The following is an 18,690-nucleotide window of genomic DNA, read 5'->3' on the forward strand; positions in this document are numbered from 1 at the left end:
TCACAGTAAGACACACATCTTCTACTGAGGTGTACAAACTCAGTTCTGACTGGGTTAGCAAGCAGGCCCATAGCCAGAATTGTGATGGGGGGCATCTTTTTCCCCCAAAAGTGGACTTCATTTGGCTCTCTACTCCAATGCCCCCTAAATACTCGAGCACACTTCAAACCTTTTAATTTAGACATATTTTATTCATTATAAGTTTGTTGTGAGTCTGTTGTTGCTGTCCTTATTTGTTCGTCTGTTGCTCCCCACTGTTAACATAAATTTGATATAAATGTAAGTGTTACTCAAACTTCCTACATCTGTGATGTGACTTCATTGTCTGTCTCTGTTGCTCACCTCAGTTGTCTGTTGCTTTGTTCCATTGTCTCTGTTGCTGCCCTCCATTGTCTGTCTCTGATGTTGCTGTCCTTTATTGCCTATCTCTCTACTGTTGACATAAATAGATAAGAATTACTACCTGAGGCACATTATCGGTATGGTCCTTAAAACTTAAACATGAATTAATAATGATATAAATTGAAGTGTTCCGTCTTATTCAAATCTTCCTACAACTGTGCTGGGGCATTGTCTCTCTCTGTTGCTCACCTAGGTCTGTTGTTGCTCTCCCTCCTCTGTATCTCTGTTGCTGTCTGTCTCTGTTGCTTTTCTTCATTGTCTGTCTATTTTTCCTCTCCATCTTTTGTATCTCGCCTTCTTTTTCTTTGTTTTTTAATTGGGTCTTGCCTTCACTGTCTGTCTGTTTTTCCTCTCCTTTAGGGTCATTTTACGGGAAATCGGACACTTTGGAACTCAACCGACACCGATTTTCATCAAACTTTGTGTGCCTTTTTAGTGGCAATGTAGAACCCCAGAACTGCATTTGCATGAATCTGCCACTAATATAAAGGGAGAAATGGACTAAGAATGTTTTTAGTAAGAGGGTAGGGCACTACACATTCAACCTTGATTATGTCAATTTAAATTACAAACAGATGGTTTTGATGCTGTTTGAAAGCTCTTTTCTGGCTCTACAGAGTACACAAACAACATTGAACTTAACAGTTAGGCCCTTTTTAGTAGCAAGGTAGAACTCCAAAACTACATTTGCATGAATCTGGCACTAATATTTCAGAGGTTGTTCATGACATTGCAGGCTATGTGGAAAAGATACTGACCATTTTAAAATATTTTTTTTTTATATTCAGATTTTAGTATTTTAATATCTCATAATTTATACTCGGCTAACTGTTGAGTTCAATGTTGTTTGTGTACTCTGTAGATTCAATTCATTCATTGAATAGCCTACCTATCTTGAGGGGCATGTGTGTACGGGGGGAGGGGGCGAGGAGGGGCGGCGGGTGGGGGGGATCGAACGAACCCTTCGATCCCCCCTGGCTACGGGCCTGAGCACACAGCTAAGCTTACAGAAGTGACCACAGACCCTCAAGTCAAATCAAGGGGCTTTTATTGTCATTCCATCTATGTACAAGTACACAGTGGAGTGAAATTGTGTTCCTCCAGGAACAACAAGGTGCAACAAGGACCAAAAACAAAGTGCAAACATGCAGACATAGTGTGCAAACAAAAATTTAAACAATACAATAGAAACAATACAATAGAAACAATACAATAAATATGATAAACAGACATTACACACAGTAAACAGCATGATATTTAGTTTTGGTTGGGAGATAGTAAAAGCACTGTTTTGCTGTTCCTGAAGAAAATCGTTAATTTTGTCTAACTGAGGCTGAGGAATGCATTTTACATAATATGACTAATAACTTTAGGCTGAAATGCCCCCTTAATGGATTAACTGTATGATGTAAATCAATTACTTTTTCTGTGGTTCCTCCTGCCTTCCGATGACAGCTGGGATAGGCTCCAGTACCCCCCGCGACCCTGAGGGAGAAGCGGCTTAGGAACTGTGTGTGTGTGTGTGTGTGTGTGTGTTTGTTTGTGTGGTTCCTCCTCTTACACTGTAGACACGGCAGGGGGCGGTAAACACAGCACGTAGACGTCAGTATTTCAGCGAAGAAGATAAAGAACTCACGGGAGGACTCAAGCATGGCAGTGGACATGAGATTACCGACTGTCCGAAAACAGATATCTCTGTCAGGATCCCAGTCCACGGACGGTAAACACTTGGTTGTTCCGGGAGATGTGATCACGTCCGACACAGGTTTTATGAGGTAAATATGCTTTAATGTAAGATAGGGGGAGCCAGTTTGAAGCAGGACCACCAGTCTGATGTTAGCCTGCTAGCCGACTGATGTTGTTTGTAATTTCTTACTGCGAGCTGGCTACATTTTTTTTCTTTAGAATTTAGAACCATTTGTCACTGAAATTAGACCTCTGCATTTAACCCATCCGTGCAGTGAAACCCACATACAAGCACACTAGTGAACAGTGAGCACATTTGCCCGGATCAGTGGGCAGCCCTATCCAAGGCGCCCGGGGAGCAACTGGGGGTTAGGTGTCTTGTACAAGTCTTGCACTTCAGTCATAGACTGTCAGCGAGGGGATCAAACTGGCAACCTTCCGATCACAGGGCTGGTTCCGCAGCCTCCAGCCCACGACTGCCCCCTAAATATCGATTGGCATCACAAATAGGCACCTAATAAATAAACTTACATGCTAGCTTTCGATCTTCAGCGACCTCTCAGAATCGGACTATTTGTCCACGTGCAAGATAATAATATATATAATAATAATAATAATAATAATAATGTCTCTATGTGCAACACAATTTCCCAAAAAATCATAGAAAATACGTAGCATTTAATACATCAGACTATACTATTGCAGTTCATATATGCTCTTATTGTGTGGGTAATGTTACATTTTGTAGTTCTGCAGTTACAGACTGTAGTCTATTTGTAGTCGGTCTCTGGAAACTTCATTAGACCTGCAGAGCAGGTATTATTTGGATGGTGGATCATTCTCAGCACTGTAGTGACACTCATTGTGGTGGCGTGTTAGTGTGTGTTGTGCTGGTACAAGTGGATCAGACACAGCAGTGCTGCTGGAGTTTTTAAACACTTCAGTGTCACTGCGAAAAGTCCACCAACCAAAAATATCCAGCCAGCAGTGTCCTAAACCACATCTAAAATAACAATACTGTGTCTGGTCCATGATGTCCCAACCATATAATACCTGCTCACTTGTGGACATGTGGGGTTTTTTTGGAGTTGGTTAAAGTGCTTATGTGCAACTGATTACTAATTGTACAAGAGGGATGTAAGAAGAGCCCTTATTTAGTAGGACGATAACTTGGGGAAGGAAACTGCATGGTTGGCAGTTTGGCGGAGTCTTTAGTGTCTCCACTTTGTTTCTTTTAGTGATAGAGCTCATCATACGTTTATTATATGCTTTCATTTTAGTTGCACATTTTTTTCTCATGAGTACTGTCTTTCAGGGGCCATGGAACCTACATGGATGATGAGAAGCTCACAGCCTCAGTGGCGGGGGAGGTTGAACGTGTCAACAAGCTGATATGTGTGAGGCCACTCAAGACTAGGTAAGAATTTTGATGATGACTGATCCATCCACGTACAAGTTAACACAAATGTATTTAAGATTATGTTCTTCATTATTTTTTCAGGTTCAACGGTGAAGTTGGTGATGTGGTAGTAGGCAGGATTACAGAGGTTTGTAAAACTAGTTCTGACAGAGAAAAAAAGTTGATATGCTAGTAATGTATCACATGAAACTAACAAGAATGTTTGACATCTCTGTTTTAATGTAGGTTCAGCAGAAACGTTGGAAAGTGGAGACCAATTCTCGGCTAGACTCTGTGTTACTTCTTTCCTCAGTGAATCTTCCAGGAGGAGAGTTGGTGAGCAGGAATACTGTTTATATTGATGCACACGCTGTCCTGAGCTTTATCTTGAACAGCTAAAGCTGGCTTTACACAGTGAAACTTTCATAAAACTAGTTATATGTGCTGCGAGTTGCATGCTGCATAATTTCTGTAATTTAATGACAACTAAAGTTGCCAGTAATACATTCAGTTAGGCTGGCTTTACACAGTGAAACTTTGATGCAGCAAGTTGCCTATTGTGAGTTGCCTGCAACCTATAGTTTCACCCTACTTCAATAGTCAGCCCAATTATCTACTTGTGAAACATCACATTGTTCTCACTATGTAAAATCATCTGTGGCGTGTTATTTATGTTTGTAAATTTATCACATTATTGTCATCTTTGAATAATTTATTTAGCTGTCATTGCTGTTCCATTTTCTCTATGTATGTCTTGTAATTATTTGTCTGTTATTTTGTACTTCAAACGAGATGGGTCTAAAGAGAAGTGAGAATGAATAATTGTTACAGCAGGCTAACAAAGTGGAATAAATGCTGGCACAAACAGTTAAGCCAGATAGCTACAGAAACATTAGCTTTGGGAAACTCACAGTTGTTATTATGCCTGAGGTAACTGACATTATGAAGAAAAGCTAAACTTACATAAAATCCAGTGTCTGGAAAAAAACAGCTTCTGTGTTATATTCTTGATCAGATCAGTTGTTTGAAATGATGTCATTCAGTATGATCACAATGCGTTACCTGCATTTTGATTGTAATTTTATTAAACTGATTTTACAAAGTTGCAGAGTTTCAGATTGCTTGCAAATTACATTGCTGTAAATCAGTCAAAATGATTTTTGTGTAAGCTTCATACAACTAATGGCTGTCTAAGGGTTATGAACTGCTATACTGAACTCACAATCAATGATTTTCAACAAACCTGGAACGTTGATTTCTTAGAGGAGGCGTTCGGCAGAAGATGAGCTTGCCATGAGGGACTATCTTCAGGAGGGGGACCTCATAAGTGTATCCTGACAAGAACTCATTTATGTATACCGGTCTAATGTCTTTTTTTTTTTTTATGCAAAAGCCCCTCAATAACCCTATTGCTTCTGATTGTGAAAGAATTTCCTTGACTCATTCAAGGCAGAGGTACAGTCTGTATTTTCAGATGGAGCCCTGTCACTTCACACACGCAGCTTGAAGTACGGAAAGGTAAGGACAACATCTAAAGACTCTGTACTGCAGCTTATGTGTTTAACTGAACTAGCAAAAAGATGCATATGGGAATAGTGCACTTACCATAGGTGTACATTGGTGGTTGTTCCCTCAGTGTTAAAGGTCCCATAAAAGGTTTTTGTGATGTCACAAAATCCAGCACATTTACCTATATACGCCTATTCATCTCATAGCAGTCTGGCCCCACCCACAACAAGAAGTTATAAGGATTGTGTCAGCCCACACTGCTTTTTGTGTGAGACACAGTATGGTGCAGCAAATCAGAATAGCCTGTACAAAAGTTCTGGCAAATCTTAGTTTATGTTTACATTTTTAAATAATTTATTACTTGGATGGTGTTAACTGACTTTTATTACAAATTCATCAAAATGTCATTTGCCCAGAGGTGCCCAAAATGTTGCAAATATATATCCATCTTAAAGAGACAGTAACAGAAACAGCCTGTTAATAAAAATTGTCATGTAAAATTAATTTATTGCGGTTTCTGGTATGTAAAACTCTTGTAAGTGAACCTCAGGCAAAACATGAATACCCTACATTCTACCTTTTCCCTGTGTTAAGTATAAGCCTTTTGTCTCATGAATACATGTATATTAGTGTCTTGTTGTTTTTGTTTATCTCTCTTAGTTGGGACAGGGTGTACTGGTGCAAGTATCACCCTCCCTTGTGAAAAGACAGAAAACTCACTTCCACAATCTACCGTGTGGAGCATCCATAATACTAGGGAACAATGGCTACATCTGGCTATACCCTACACCAGGGCAGCAAGATGAAGAAGCAGGCGGGTACTACACAAGTCTGGAGGTGAGGAAAATGTCTGATCTGATTGAAAAAAAATAATGGATGGTTGAAATGCACTGAATTACAGATTGTGAGTTTGGAATTGTAATGTTTCATCTGTATTCAGTGCAGTGTTTGAAATATCTTCTTTCAGAATAGCAGTATTATGCAGTACAGTTGAGAAAACATTTAAGTCACAGGACTTTTTCCAGTACGGATCAAACACAGATAGAATTTTTTTTTAATTTAGAGTACATATGAATTATAAAATTCAAAAACTCATACTGAGAATGAAAACATAACTTTAGCAGACTATTGTAGATAAAAAAATTCTTAAGTTATAAATAATCACACACACACACACAGCTCAAAAAAATAAAGGGAACACTCAAATAACACATCCTAGATCTGAATGAATGAAATATACTCTGCTTTGTTCTGTACAAAGTTGAATTTGCTGACAAAATCACACAAAAATAATCCATGGAAATCAAATGATTAACCAATGGAGGCCTGGATTTGGAGTCGCACACAAAATTAAAGTGGAAAAACACACTACAGGCTGATCCAACTTTGATGTAATTGTCCTTAAAACAAGTCAAAATGAGGCTCAGTATTGTGTGTGGCCTCCCTACAACGCCTGGGCATGCTCCTGATGAGGTGGCGGATGGTCTCCTGAGGGATCTCCTCCCAGACCTGGACTAAAGCATCCGCCAACTCCTGGACAGTCTGTGGTGCAACGTGACGTTGGTGGATGGAGCGAGACATGATGTCCCAGATGTGCGCAGTCGGATTCAGGTCTGGGGAACGGGCGGGCCAGTCCATAGCTTCAATGCCTTCATCTTGCAGGAACTGCTGACACACTCCAGTCACATGAGGTCTGGCATTGTCCTGCATTAGGAGGAACCCAGGGCCAACCGCACCAGCATATGGTCTCAAAAGGGATCTGAGGATCTCATCTTGGTACCCAATGGCAGTTAGGCTACCTCTGGCGAGCACATGGAGGGCTGTGCGGCCCTCCAAAGTAATGCCTTCCCACACCATTACTGACCCACTGCCAAACCAGTCATGCTGAAGGATGTTGCAGGCAGCAAATCGCTCTCCACGGCGTCTCCAGACTCTGTCACGTCTGTCACATGTGCTCAGTGTGAACCTGCTTTCATCTATGAAGAGCACAGGGCGCCAGTGGTGAATTTGCCAATCCTGGTATTCTCTGGCAAATGCCAAGCATCCTGCACAGTGTTGGGCTGTGAGCACAACCCCCATCTGTGGACATCGGGCCCTCATACCATCCTCATGGAGTCGGTTTCTAACCGTTTGTGCAGACACATGCACATTTGTGGCCTGCTGGAGGTCATTTTGCAGGGCTCTGGCACTGCTCCTCCTGTTTCTCCTTGCACAAAGGCGGAGATAGCGGTCCTGCTGCTGAGTTGTTGCCCTCCTACGGCCTCCTCCACATCTCCTGGTGTACTGGCCTGTCTCCTGGTAGCGCCTCCAGGCTCTGGACACTACGCTCTCAGACACAGCAAACCTCTTTGCCACAGCTCGCATTGATGTGCCATCCTGGATGAGCTGCACTACCTGAGCCACTTGTGTGGGTTGTAGAGTCCGTCTCATGCTACCACAAGTGTGAAAGCACCACCAACATTCAAAAGTGACCAAAACATCATCCAGAAAGCATCGGTACTGAGAAGTGGTCTGTGGTCCCCACCTGCAGAACCACTCCTTTATTGAGTGTGTCTTGCTAATTGCCAATAATTTCCACCTGTTGTCTATTCCATTTGCACAACAGCAGTGAAATTGATTGTCAATCAGTGTTGCTTCCTAAGTGGACAGTTTGATTTCACAGAAGGTTGATTTACTCTGAGTTATATTGTGTTGTTTGTGTTCCCTTTGTTTTTTTGAGCAGTGTAAATAAAAATGTATGTGTGTGAGAGAGAGAGAGATACTTTTTCTAAAAATATTTGCATTATCCTGATATCACACTGAATTGTTTCAGATTTTTTAAACTTTATTTTAAATGTAAATAAAAAGCAGTAATACATTAATTGAAACAGCATGGAACCTATGAAAAGATCTTCTTAGTGCTCTAACGTGTCTAGAGGGCAGCACTGAGCAATTTCAGTTTAATTTCAGTTTTTAAATGATCATTTCATTTATTGATGGAAAAAAGTAATCCAGCACCAACTGAATGTATTTGCTCTCTCAATCAGTTACCCAAACTGAATTGAGCATCACTTAAAAATAACCTTTCCAGTAATGTGAAGCAGGCAAAAAATTTGCAAAAGTAGAGAACGTCAGGGATAAAATACGTTTTCATGTCAGTGTAACTGTATTAATGTAACTATTAATGTAAACAATATGCTCTTCTGATCCTTACTTCTGTCTTGCTTTGGGGTTGCTCAGCCTGTTCCGCTGCCAGATCGGGAGGTCATTTCTCGGCTGAGGAATTGTTTGCTGGCCCTGGCAGCCCACAAAGTGCTGCTATATGATACCAGTGTACTCTACTGCTATGAATCATCCCTCTCCCACCAGGTATTTCCTGATTTCCTGATTTATGTGTAGTTTTCTGTATGTGTGTGTGTGTGTGTGTGTGTGTGTATATATATGTGAACCAAAATTATAACATTAATCAGGAATGCATAAATTTTAAATAATCACATTTTATTAGGACTTGTGTACATCGTTTAAAAATAGCTTTCTTTACAATGTCCCAACAGAACCTATTAAAAGAAACATTGTGTATAATTACCTGCATATGGCATAAAGTATAAATACATAAGTGAAAATCTGACCTGAGTTTTAAATAAATCTGCATTATTATAATTGTATAATGCTGCAGATTTATTTAATGGAATGTTTAACTTATTTTTGCTTTATCTCCAATGATTCAGATTAACTGACATAACTAGCAGCTAACCTTTACGAGTCTCTTTAGTTTGCTCACATGTAGTGGCTAAGGTTTAAGCTAAAATATCCCCAAAATTGGCCAGTTAATGAAATAGTATACTGTGCTTTTGTCTTATATTAATGACACCACCCAAAAAATACACAGCTACTGCAGAATCATCTTGTACTATGCAGTAATACAGCATTTAAATACATTGTTTTAGGAAATATTCACAATTACATCATTAATTTTCTTCTTTCCAGTTGTTGTAATTTTAACACTGTAAAGGTTAGTAAAACATTATAAACTCTACTTTAAACATTACCTTTGAGCGCAACCAGTGACTCATGGGCTGTAGAATGCTGCCCTTTTATTTAGACTGTCTACTGACATATCTGCGTGAATTAGGGTGTGCTACATGTAAATAATGTGTAAATAAGGTGTTGGTAGGCTGACGCTTGATTAAATACTGAAGCTTATCATTTGTGCTCAGATCTCCACATCGTATTAAGGTTTAATGAATCAGACATAGAGAAGGTGGTCAAATCTGTACTTTTTTACGCAGCTTTGATAAGCGCCGGTGTGTTCTTGGTGTATGGTGACTGTTTTGAGATGTGTGTTTCTGTGTGCTTTCTGCAGATGAAGGATATTTTGAAACCAGAGATCATGGATGAAATTGTGATGGAGACACGACAGCGACTTCTTGAGCAAGAAGGATAGAGTGCCAGTAGTTGACGACATGAATTAAATACAAGTACTGGGCAGCTGTCTGCAGGCTTTCTTCTAGACCTTTGCATACTAATGACATGGAAAAAGTTGTCTTTTTATTCAGGGAAAGCAAAGTTGTTAACAGTTAAAAGTCACAGTGAGGCTTGGCATGTAGAAATGTGTCCTTTTTTGTGTTCTAATCCTTTTCACCTAGTCATCTGATTACTATTTCTATTCTATTTATCTATTTCTTTGCTATTCCTTGTCATTTGTCTGACTGAGAAAGAAGACACAGCTCATATTCACCAGTTTCAGGGAGATCCTCAGCCCTATAGTGTTTTCTTGGGCCACATGATACTTTTATTTGCAGATTTTGGAGGTGCTTTACCATGAACACTGTCCTTGGAACAGCAGTCCCTATTTTGGAGTCTTGTCTTTAAGCTCACACATCATTCAGTTGAAATTCTAATGCTAAAGTTAAAGGAGAATTCCACTCATTTTTCAAGATATCTGCACAATTCATTTAGAGTGCTTTTGTATGAGATGTATCTTACAGACTTGGATTTTTTTACAGTGGTAATATAGCCATTTTATTTGCTATCCAGACCAGTATACCTACACACATCTTCAGAGATTTATATATAATGTGGATATTGGTAAAATAGTGGCAAATCTGAAAAGTTTCCCCATATTTGGGACTATTTTGACATTCAATGCTGTGTGTGTGTGTGTTTTCTGTGCTATGGATCTCAAACTACTCTAAAACTATGTCTGAGACATCAGGCAATGTATTTGTAGCCATTAATTAAAAATACTTTGAGACATAGCTTTAAGTGGTATTAAACTCTTTGGATATCTGGCTCCTATCATTACCATTGTGAACTATTCTGACTCTGAAAGTTTCTCTGGAATAGAGCATTTCACATTAAACCACGCAAAAGACTTTATCTTACTAATTGAATTATGCATCAGTTTTGAAAAGTCATAAAAATGAGTCCTACCTTTACATAATGGCTGTGAAGTATTTTGTGATAGTTTTGATACAGTATAAAGATTTTGTATACAGAAGCATTTTGATGCTTTTGATTCTTGTTCAATAAATTGCAGTGCCTTTGACACATGAATTGGTCCATTGTGTAGTGTTGGCACAAACTGGCTGGATACAACGAATATACTCTATATATTAGAAAATGGTACTCATTATTCACTACGTCACCGCTAGGGGGCAGTGTTCGAGTAGAATTATGGGTGTTCGTACGGCTGCCCTCTTGCGGCCGCAAACAGGATTACACCACAACTTAAAAAGTATAACTGAACACAAGACGGCAAAATTTTATAGATATCCAAAAGGGAATAGCTACATGTATGAAGATGTATGAAAGAATGTGGGTATTTTGTGCAAACTAACATTGGCATCTACCTCTAAAAGATTGAATTAAAATTCAGTTTAATTCGTCCTCTGACCCCCTAACGGTAGTAAACTATTGTATACTATTGTATATCAGTATTCTAGGCACATATAATACAGTTTTATACAAATTTGTAGTTCCAGCAAGTTCTAGTTTTCAAACCCATTCTGAATAAAATCCAAAATACAATTATACATAATTTTACAGGGTCTTCGAGTAAAAAAAAAGTCCTTAATATGAGGAAAAAAAACTTCTGGTACTAGTTTGGCTTACAGCGCCCTAAAATAATGCAGAAGACACGTGTGAAAAACAAATTATATTAGAGTATTTATCTTTCAATTCTTTATCATAATTAGTAAACCCCTCATACATTTTTGTGGAAAAATATAGAGAAACAAAGTTAGAGATATTTAAGTAAAAATATTCATATTCTCATATTTAGTTAACCCAAATACATTTTTTTGAAAACGGTTAGCTCAGTTCCAGTTTGAATAAAATTAGTGGTAACTTTTGAGATATATTTTTAATCTTCGAGTCAAAAAAACTTTTTTCTCTGTTGGCGGAAGAAACGCGCCGTCTGACGTCAAACGCAAAACGAAAAACCAGCCTACCTTGCGTACGGAAACATGGCGGCCCCTGCGTCGACGACTGCTCGATAGACGTTTATTCCTCAAAAAATGGTGTGAAGACTCAGAAACACAGGAGGACACTGAGTGCGTTTATATCGAGAGTGAGTGCCTTACTCGTGCGGCGGGTTAAGAGGGGAACCGGTCCGAACAGCGCCCCGGAGAGCGGCAGGTTGGGTGGCCGAGCTGCGGTGCCTGAACTCCGGAGAGACGGACCAAAAACCTTCGGACGCGGAAGTTGAGGAAAAGGATTTGGCAGCGAATAAAAAAGCTGCCGGTGTGTCTGAATTGTTCTGAGCATGGGTTCGGTCTGCAGTCGTGCATTATGGTTATACTGCTGCTCGGGAGTTGCTGCAAAACTCGCCAGCTGAGGTGACCTGTTGTTGTTGAGCAGCGCTTGAAGTTGAGGCGGAGTGTAGCACCGCGAGGACTCAGGCTCGCTTAGTTCTCTGACACATCCACAAATAACTTTATACCGTAACGTTCAGTCGTAGGTGAGTAATGTATAATATGCAGAATTCTCATCCTGTGAGACTTGCCTGTGAGTCTATTGAGTGATAGCTCGCACAAGTCAGCCGAAAAAATATGAGGATATGTTCATTCGGAGATAAACGACCCTTGAGACAAATCTCCAGTTCCTCCCTTTAGGTTAATAACCAGTGTCTCCAGGTAACCAGTTCTTCTGTTGAGATAAATAACTAGTGCCTCCTAACTTCTCACAGCCAACTACTGACTGCTGTTAGGCTTGAGATGTTCTGACCATTCGGTTTGTGGAATATTATTCAGGGTTGCTGTGAAATCTCAGATTGCCAGAATATTCTAAGTGCCTTAGATATGGCGTAATCCAGATAAATAAATGCATTTGTCAATCAAAACTTTGCATATTAATAGGATCTATGTCTTTGCACATATTGAACCATCAACCATAAGAAGTTCTCAGTTCTGGTGGCTATCAAAGAGTGTTGGCCAAAGAACAGTGATGGTCCCCGTTTTGCCTTTTTAAGTCCTTATACCTGCCTCATACATTACTGTGCACATAGATGATGTAATTATATTGCAAAGGTGTTCGTATTGATTATCAATATTTGATCTAACAATACCTCAGGGGCGTTGCTGATTCTGCCTGTTTTTAGCACTCTGTGTGTAGGCATTCACTGCTAATATTGCAGCCAGTTACTGTCCTGCTCAACAACACTACTATGCAAAGAATGCATTTTGTCCTCAGTTTTGTAACTTTAATGTGTTGTGGTATGATTAGATTTTTTTCCCCTTCACTTGAGGTGCACTATAGTGTTATGTAGACATTGACCATGTGTTGCACTGTGCGTGGTAATGTTGAAAAATCCATGCTTTCAGGTTAGAGTATGAGGTTAGTTGGTTTATAACAGTCAAGTAAGTGCATCACTCAATGCATGACACAGACAAAGAGATATTAAAGATCTGGGTGCAGGGTCTGCCTTGTGACACTGGTGCACACCGAAAAATATTTCACTGGTGCCAGAAGTGGAATTCGGGATCTGGAGGTCCTGACTCCTACTCTGCTACTCAGTCACCAGCCACACTGACGAAGAGCACGCTTGTTGAGGTGATCTGTACCAAGCTGGTTCCCCTCGAGTTGGTATCAGTTTGCCGTCTGCCTCCCTCCGAGGCCGTGAGTGACGTTAGCGGTGCCTCCCGGCTACGGCCTGGCAACCTGCCCTTATGGGGCAGCAGCCAGGAAAGTTTGTTGGGGACCAGAGGAGACCCAGTCTGCCTGCTTTGAACTTCATCAAAGGTGGCGGGAAGCGAGACTCGTCACGACATGGTGCACAGCACTTCAATGTGTTTGCAGTTCACGGTAAGAAAGTTCTCGTTTGCTTGCACTTAGCCTTGTAGTTCGGCATAGAATCCGGCCAATACAGGATTTTCAATATTTTAGGTTTTAAAATTGTGTTATATGTGAAATATTGGCCAATGTTAATTTTTCTTCGGAAATACATAAACAAAGATTTTCCGTAACATTTATTATGTGTAGTTATTTAAGAGTCCTCACCAGATTGTTCAGAGTATCTGTCTTCTGTCTCTCTTTTTCTTTGGTAAATGTCATTCATTGGCTGTTAGAACTGCCAATACCAGTTAATTTGCAAGTACCTCACAATGGCCTATAACAGCAGCATGTCGATTTATCGTTTGGGCTCTAGTTCTGCATTTAACAATTTGCAGTAGCTGCGAGATGTAAATCACTGTTACCATAATAAAATCACTGTAATGCACAGTCTGTCTTCAATTAACAGCACAAATATTTTAAATACTTATGCATTAATACAGTTAAGTTATTGTGGTGTGGTCATATACACAAAATGCAGTCTGTGCAAGAAGTACATTTTTGCTTTCGAGGAAGGCTCAGCAAGTCAGAACTTAAATCCAGACTTGTGTTTTTTGAATATTATTGTTTTATAGCACTTATGTAATCTGAGTTCTTTTTCATATAAAATTTTCTCAAAATTATGTTATATTATAATAAGTATGTTGTCTTTGTCAGTCTTGAGTTATGCTATTAGCTCTAACTGGTAAAACTGTTGGCTTTGCAATTTGATCTGAGGAGGTTCTGCTCTGTTGCAATGTGATCATGATGTGAGGTGTTTTTTACCCTTAATGTGGAAGGGGGATTTGTACAGGTTCAGTTGTTTGGCATGAATGAATAGGCTTATCAGTAATTTGGTGTGTCTTAAAGCTAATATTGTTTATAGAATGTAACACAGGCTAATTCTCATCTCAGCTAAGAAAAAAATATTTTCAGAAGATTTTAATAAGTGCAAAATTGTATATCCTGCAAAAGCAACCACCATGAGTTCTTTATGAATAAATTTATGAATACCACACATTCTAATTCTAGATTTACATAAAAAAGCATAATGAAGTTCTTTTTTTCTTTCACTTTTTTTGTAATTAATAGCATAAATTAAACTTTTTTACAGCTCATCCAAAGCTCTGACCAACCCGTTAATTTTTTTTGTTGTAATAAATACCATGAGTTTAGCTTTTTTAACTGATCATCCAAAGCACTGCCTCAGACTTTGTTTTTGGAAAGCCTGAATGACTTATACGTCCTGCTCTAGGATGCCCGGCCACATCGATCCGTGACCTGGATGTGTGGGCTAGTGATAACAGGATCGGTGCTGACTCCCCTTTTGTTTGGGAGGCATACCAAGCCTGACTGTCCTCAGCAGTTCCTTCCCATAACATGACCATTGTCACGCCAGGCAGAAAGATCTCAGATTCTTGGATTCTAGCGAGTCTTCTTGCGCAACAGAAGTTTGATGAGTTGGGGGTGGGTTGGCAAAATAACAAAACCTCCTGCCAGCTGCCAGTAAGCAGAGAGAGAGCAGCGGCTTTTGTAAATTAACAAGAGAGTCAACGGAGGGATTATTTTCGTTTGTCTTTTAGCGTTGTTCTCCTGAATGGAGCCGGATGAGTTGCGAGGGGATATGAGTCACTGAGTGAGCGCAGGGCCGTGTCAGCAATGTGATCCCGAGTGCTGTTACGGAGCCTCCTCTGGTTGGAGTTGTCTCTCACCAAGCAGGTTAGAACCCCACTTGCTCTGTAGTGGGACAAGCAAAAACCTGTCTGACACATCTATGTATGTGTGCTCTATCCACTGGAGCAATGTGATGTTATACACTCATACAAATAAAGGTGCTTTGGAGCAGTGCTGTAGAGCAACTTCTTTTGGTTCCCTAAAGAACCTTTCAGTGGATGTGTTTTCCTGTTTTTGTTTAGCATCACTCTGAGGAACTCTTGTTTATATTTTTATTTTTAAGAGTGTTAAAACTAAAATGTAAGGCAGTGATGGGTAACTAGATAAATATTTTTCATATTTTTATATGCTAGGTTCATTCTTTGAAAAAGGTGCTACTGAGGGTTATTTGAGTGATGCCATATAAGAACATTTTTGGTTCCATAAACAATCATGATTGAAAACATAGAGTGAGTGTAAAGGACTATATAAGAAACTTCATATAATGTGTTGGGGTGTGCAAACCTTTTGTCTTAGGGGGCCAAACTGCACTGTTTGTGGAGGGCCAAGGGCCAAAATGACAAAACAATACACAAAGAGCAAAAGACCATAGTTAGGATTCAGATTCTGTTTTTAAAATCTTTCTATAACATTTCACTATATTTCTATAAAACCTCCAAAAAAGATTAGAATATAGGAAGTTATGTATAGTACAAAAATATGTTCTCTTACTAAGTGAGTGGGTGTAGTTAGGGTAAATGTCCTATTTCCCATGGGCCACACTGTTCTATACCAATTGAAGATATCTTCCTAAACATTTACATTACTTTGAGGTTCTTTAAATTTTAAAAATGTTCTTCACACTCACGTCACATTTATAAAATGGTTCTCCAAAGAACCATCCTTTGAAATGTTCTTCTAAGAGTGGTTCTTCTATGGAATCACAAAAAAAACTTGTTTAAGCACCTTTGTATTTATGAGTGTAGGGCTGCAGTGTTGTGCTGACCAATGCTATTAGTTGTCAGCAGCCCTGATTGTGGAAAAATATTAGTGTGCCTTTTTCTTAAATAAAAAAATCACTTTATGATATTCATATGATACACACAATCGTTCCAACTGATTACAGGACACGGTGGCTTCTGTTTATTCATTATGCCATAAAAAAAACAAATTGATTGTTGTACAGACAGAAAATTAAATTACAGTAGTGCTGTGTCGGACAAAGTGGGAAGAAAGCTGTAGTGGTTTGATTGGTCTGTTATATCACATGCCACTTGTTAGACGAACTGATGAACTGGTATAAATAGTTATTCGTTGCAGCCCAGCTGTCTTGTCTTTACATTCTCTGGCATTTTTCTACATGTAAAAACTTTTTGTTAGTGGTGTCCCGCTCAATTGACTTGAGTATGATCATGTGCGTTGTATTTCTTATGAAAGTTCATGCAAAAAGAGCTCAGTTTCAGATGAGCATGCAGTTCTAAAACAAGCTATGCTTGGTAGATCTAGTCGTTATGATAGTTCATGGTAGCCTAGTAGCGCAGAAATATGGATTATGGGATAGGGGAGTAGTTATTCTCTCTAAAGTAAGTAGACACATCAAGTTGATAGTTTTGGAAGTGAAAAGAAAACAGTAACAGAGTTGATAAAGCGTCCATATAAGTGAGTAAGTAATCATTTTCTGAAGATGATGGAATTTGCATTTTCATTCATTCATCCCTGCAAGGTATTTACATAATCAGATTTTGGAGTGCTGTGCTATTGTATCGCCACTCTTAGCTTTGTGTTAGCTCTGTGCCCAGATTTCCCTCTAAGCCAACAGCTGTGCTAAACATGTATGGACTGTGGTGGTGTGGACCCTGGCGTTTCTCACTCCCCCCCTCCCCCTCCCCCCTTTTTTTTTTTGGCTAGAACTTGTGGAATCTGTACAGTCTAGACACCAAAGCTCCCCACGATTCCTATGGGTCTTGGAGACATGGGTTTATTTTCGGCTAGGGGGGTTGAGAGGCAAGCGTCTCCTGGTAAGATTTGTAGCTTGTCTCAGCCAGCTGTTGGGTTATGGTGGCTTGCAGTGTCCTGGATGTGTCGCCGCTGTTCAAACCACCGTTTTACAGCTTCTGCTGTTGACACTGGATATGGACCGGTCTAGGGTGTATTGTCATGGATTCCTTTTTGTCTTTTAGAAATGCAGTTCAGTCTTGTAACTATCTGTCTGCCTCAAAGAAAGTGAGAGTGGGGAAGTCTAGTAAGTGGCAGCTGCACTAGGTATCACTTGCTGTCCTTTTGATTTTGGCACCACTTTGTCTTTACACGAAATTAAACTAACTGTCGAGTGAGTAAATTGTATAATGTTCTTAAAATATAATCTGTTGACAATGCTTTATCCATTTTACTTCTGTTTTGTGAGGAGGGTAAGATAATGTTTCAGGTCTGCAAAGATCACCACAACACAGCAATTTTGGTGGTGGAACATTCTCAGCATTGCCATAACACTGACATGGTAGTGACATGTTAGTGAATGTATTTGTTGTGAGTGTTTTTAAACACTGTGTTTATTTAGGGTTTGTTTGCATTTGAAGTTGGGTTATTTTGGTCTGGACCAAATCAGAAAATTTCATGTTTTCGCATTTTATTTTCTGGGTCACTTAGTTCATGTTCACATTGACTTCTTCGAATTTTAAATCAAACTGAAAGATGTGGACAAAAAACTCATTGCCATGTGTTAATATGTTACACTTGCTTAAACTAAATTTCAAAGCTGTTTTATAATTACTGATTCATGGTAGCTCTTGAAAAGATGATAAATGCACTTACATGTCAAAACAGTGCCAGAAATTCATCCATTGCACAATCTATAGAGAGGAGATGACGGTATATTCTGTTTGGTCGTTTTCATATCTTTGGGTTAGTTTTCACTCATGTTTGGAATGAACCGTGCCAGTGTTTGTTTGAAAGCAGATTCACTTATTTTAACAAACTATGCTACCTGAGCAATTGCATCAAGATTTGTTTGAATCAAACCAGATCTGCCAAATGTGGACACACTCTCACTGTCTACATTTTTTGACAAACCTGTCTTGTTGGTCCACCCTGCATGCTTAGTTATGCCAACCTCTTATCCTTCGGTCAGTTTTTGGCCGCAGGATGCTATTTGCTGGATATTTTTGCTTGGTGGACTATTCTCAGTTGTTGTTTGAAGAGTTTGTTAAATGGCTACTACCATGTCAGTGTCTCTGCAGTGCTGAGAATGATTCAACATGAAATGGACAGTGATAGTGTAAATATGAGGTAAGTGTGCCTAATAAAGTGGCCAATAATGTGCACTAGGTGTGAAGGATGTGAATTGGCCATTTTTTAATAAAGTTTTTAATATGTGCTAGCGTAAACATAGTGCACAGCCTACCACAGTACTGGTTATGGTATCAAATATTGTGATAGTAAGACATTCAAACATCATGGTGTTGAAAATATCACATCACAAAAACTTCAGTACGTTTGCTATATTTTTTTTCTTGGTCTGGTCAGGTCCTGACCACCTGGAAAGCAGTTGTAAGTTGTGACACTTGTGCACAAGGACTGACAAAAGCAGGTGCTCTCTTGGTGCCCTGAGGCTCCCAAAGCTTCCTGCATGCACTTCATAGCCTCACAAGCATGACCCCATAAACCTAGGCTTGTTCAACTCCTTGGGTCACTTACTGCAAGCTCTGCTGAGTCTGCTCAGCTCACTTTTCTGCTTTGCTCTCTCATGCCATCAT

General features: G+C 39.5%; 2 protein-coding genes across 2 annotated transcripts in view; both read left to right on the forward strand.

Moving 5' to 3' along the window:
* The first annotated feature begins 1,790 nt into the window (after positions 1-1,790).
* exosc2 (exosome component 2) lies at positions 1,791-10,531 on the forward strand. The gene is made up of 9 exons (XM_017701643.2): positions 1,791-2,177; positions 3,404-3,505; positions 3,590-3,635; positions 3,734-3,823; positions 4,751-4,816; positions 4,937-5,005; positions 5,657-5,833; positions 8,216-8,344; positions 9,339-10,531. Exons 1-9 carry the CDS (start codon positions 2,053-2,055, stop codon positions 9,417-9,419), a joined length of 885 nt encoding a protein of 294 aa, XP_017557132.1. The 5' UTR covers positions 1,791-2,052; the 3' UTR covers positions 9,420-10,531.
* Positions 10,532-11,424: 893 nt separating this feature from the next.
* Positions 11,425-18,690, forward strand: part of abl1 (c-abl oncogene 1, non-receptor tyrosine kinase) — a 35,506-nt gene continuing 28,240 nt past the window's right edge. Inside the window, exon 1 of the mRNA XM_017701662.1 lies at positions 11,425-13,279. Within this exon, the coding sequence (XP_017557151.1) occupies positions 13,144-13,279 (136 nt within the window). The 5' untranslated portion in view covers positions 11,425-13,143. The remainder of the gene's footprint in view (positions 13,280-18,690) is intronic.

Source organism: Pygocentrus nattereri, chromosome 23 (genome assembly GCF_015220715.1).
Source record: "Pygocentrus nattereri isolate fPygNat1 chromosome 23, fPygNat1.pri, whole genome shotgun sequence".
NCBI classification, from domain to species: domain Eukaryota; kingdom Metazoa; phylum Chordata; class Actinopteri; order Characiformes; family Serrasalmidae; genus Pygocentrus; species Pygocentrus nattereri.

What these genes read in the sequence shown, in the direction of transcription:
- exosc2 (XM_017701643.2), top strand. Translation starts at nt 2,053, where the DNA reads ATGGCAGTGGACATGAGATTACCGACTGTCCGAAAACAGATATCTCTG. An exon ending in GCAGCTTGAAGTACGGAAAG is followed by an intron (nt 5,006 to 5,656) that starts GTAAGGACAACA and finishes TATCTCTCTTAG; the next exon opens with TTGGGACAGGGTGTACTGGT. An exon ending in AATCATCCCTCTCCCACCAG is followed by an intron (nt 8,345 to 9,338) that starts GTATTTCCTGAT and finishes TGCTTTCTGCAG; the next exon opens with ATGAAGGATATTTTGAAACC.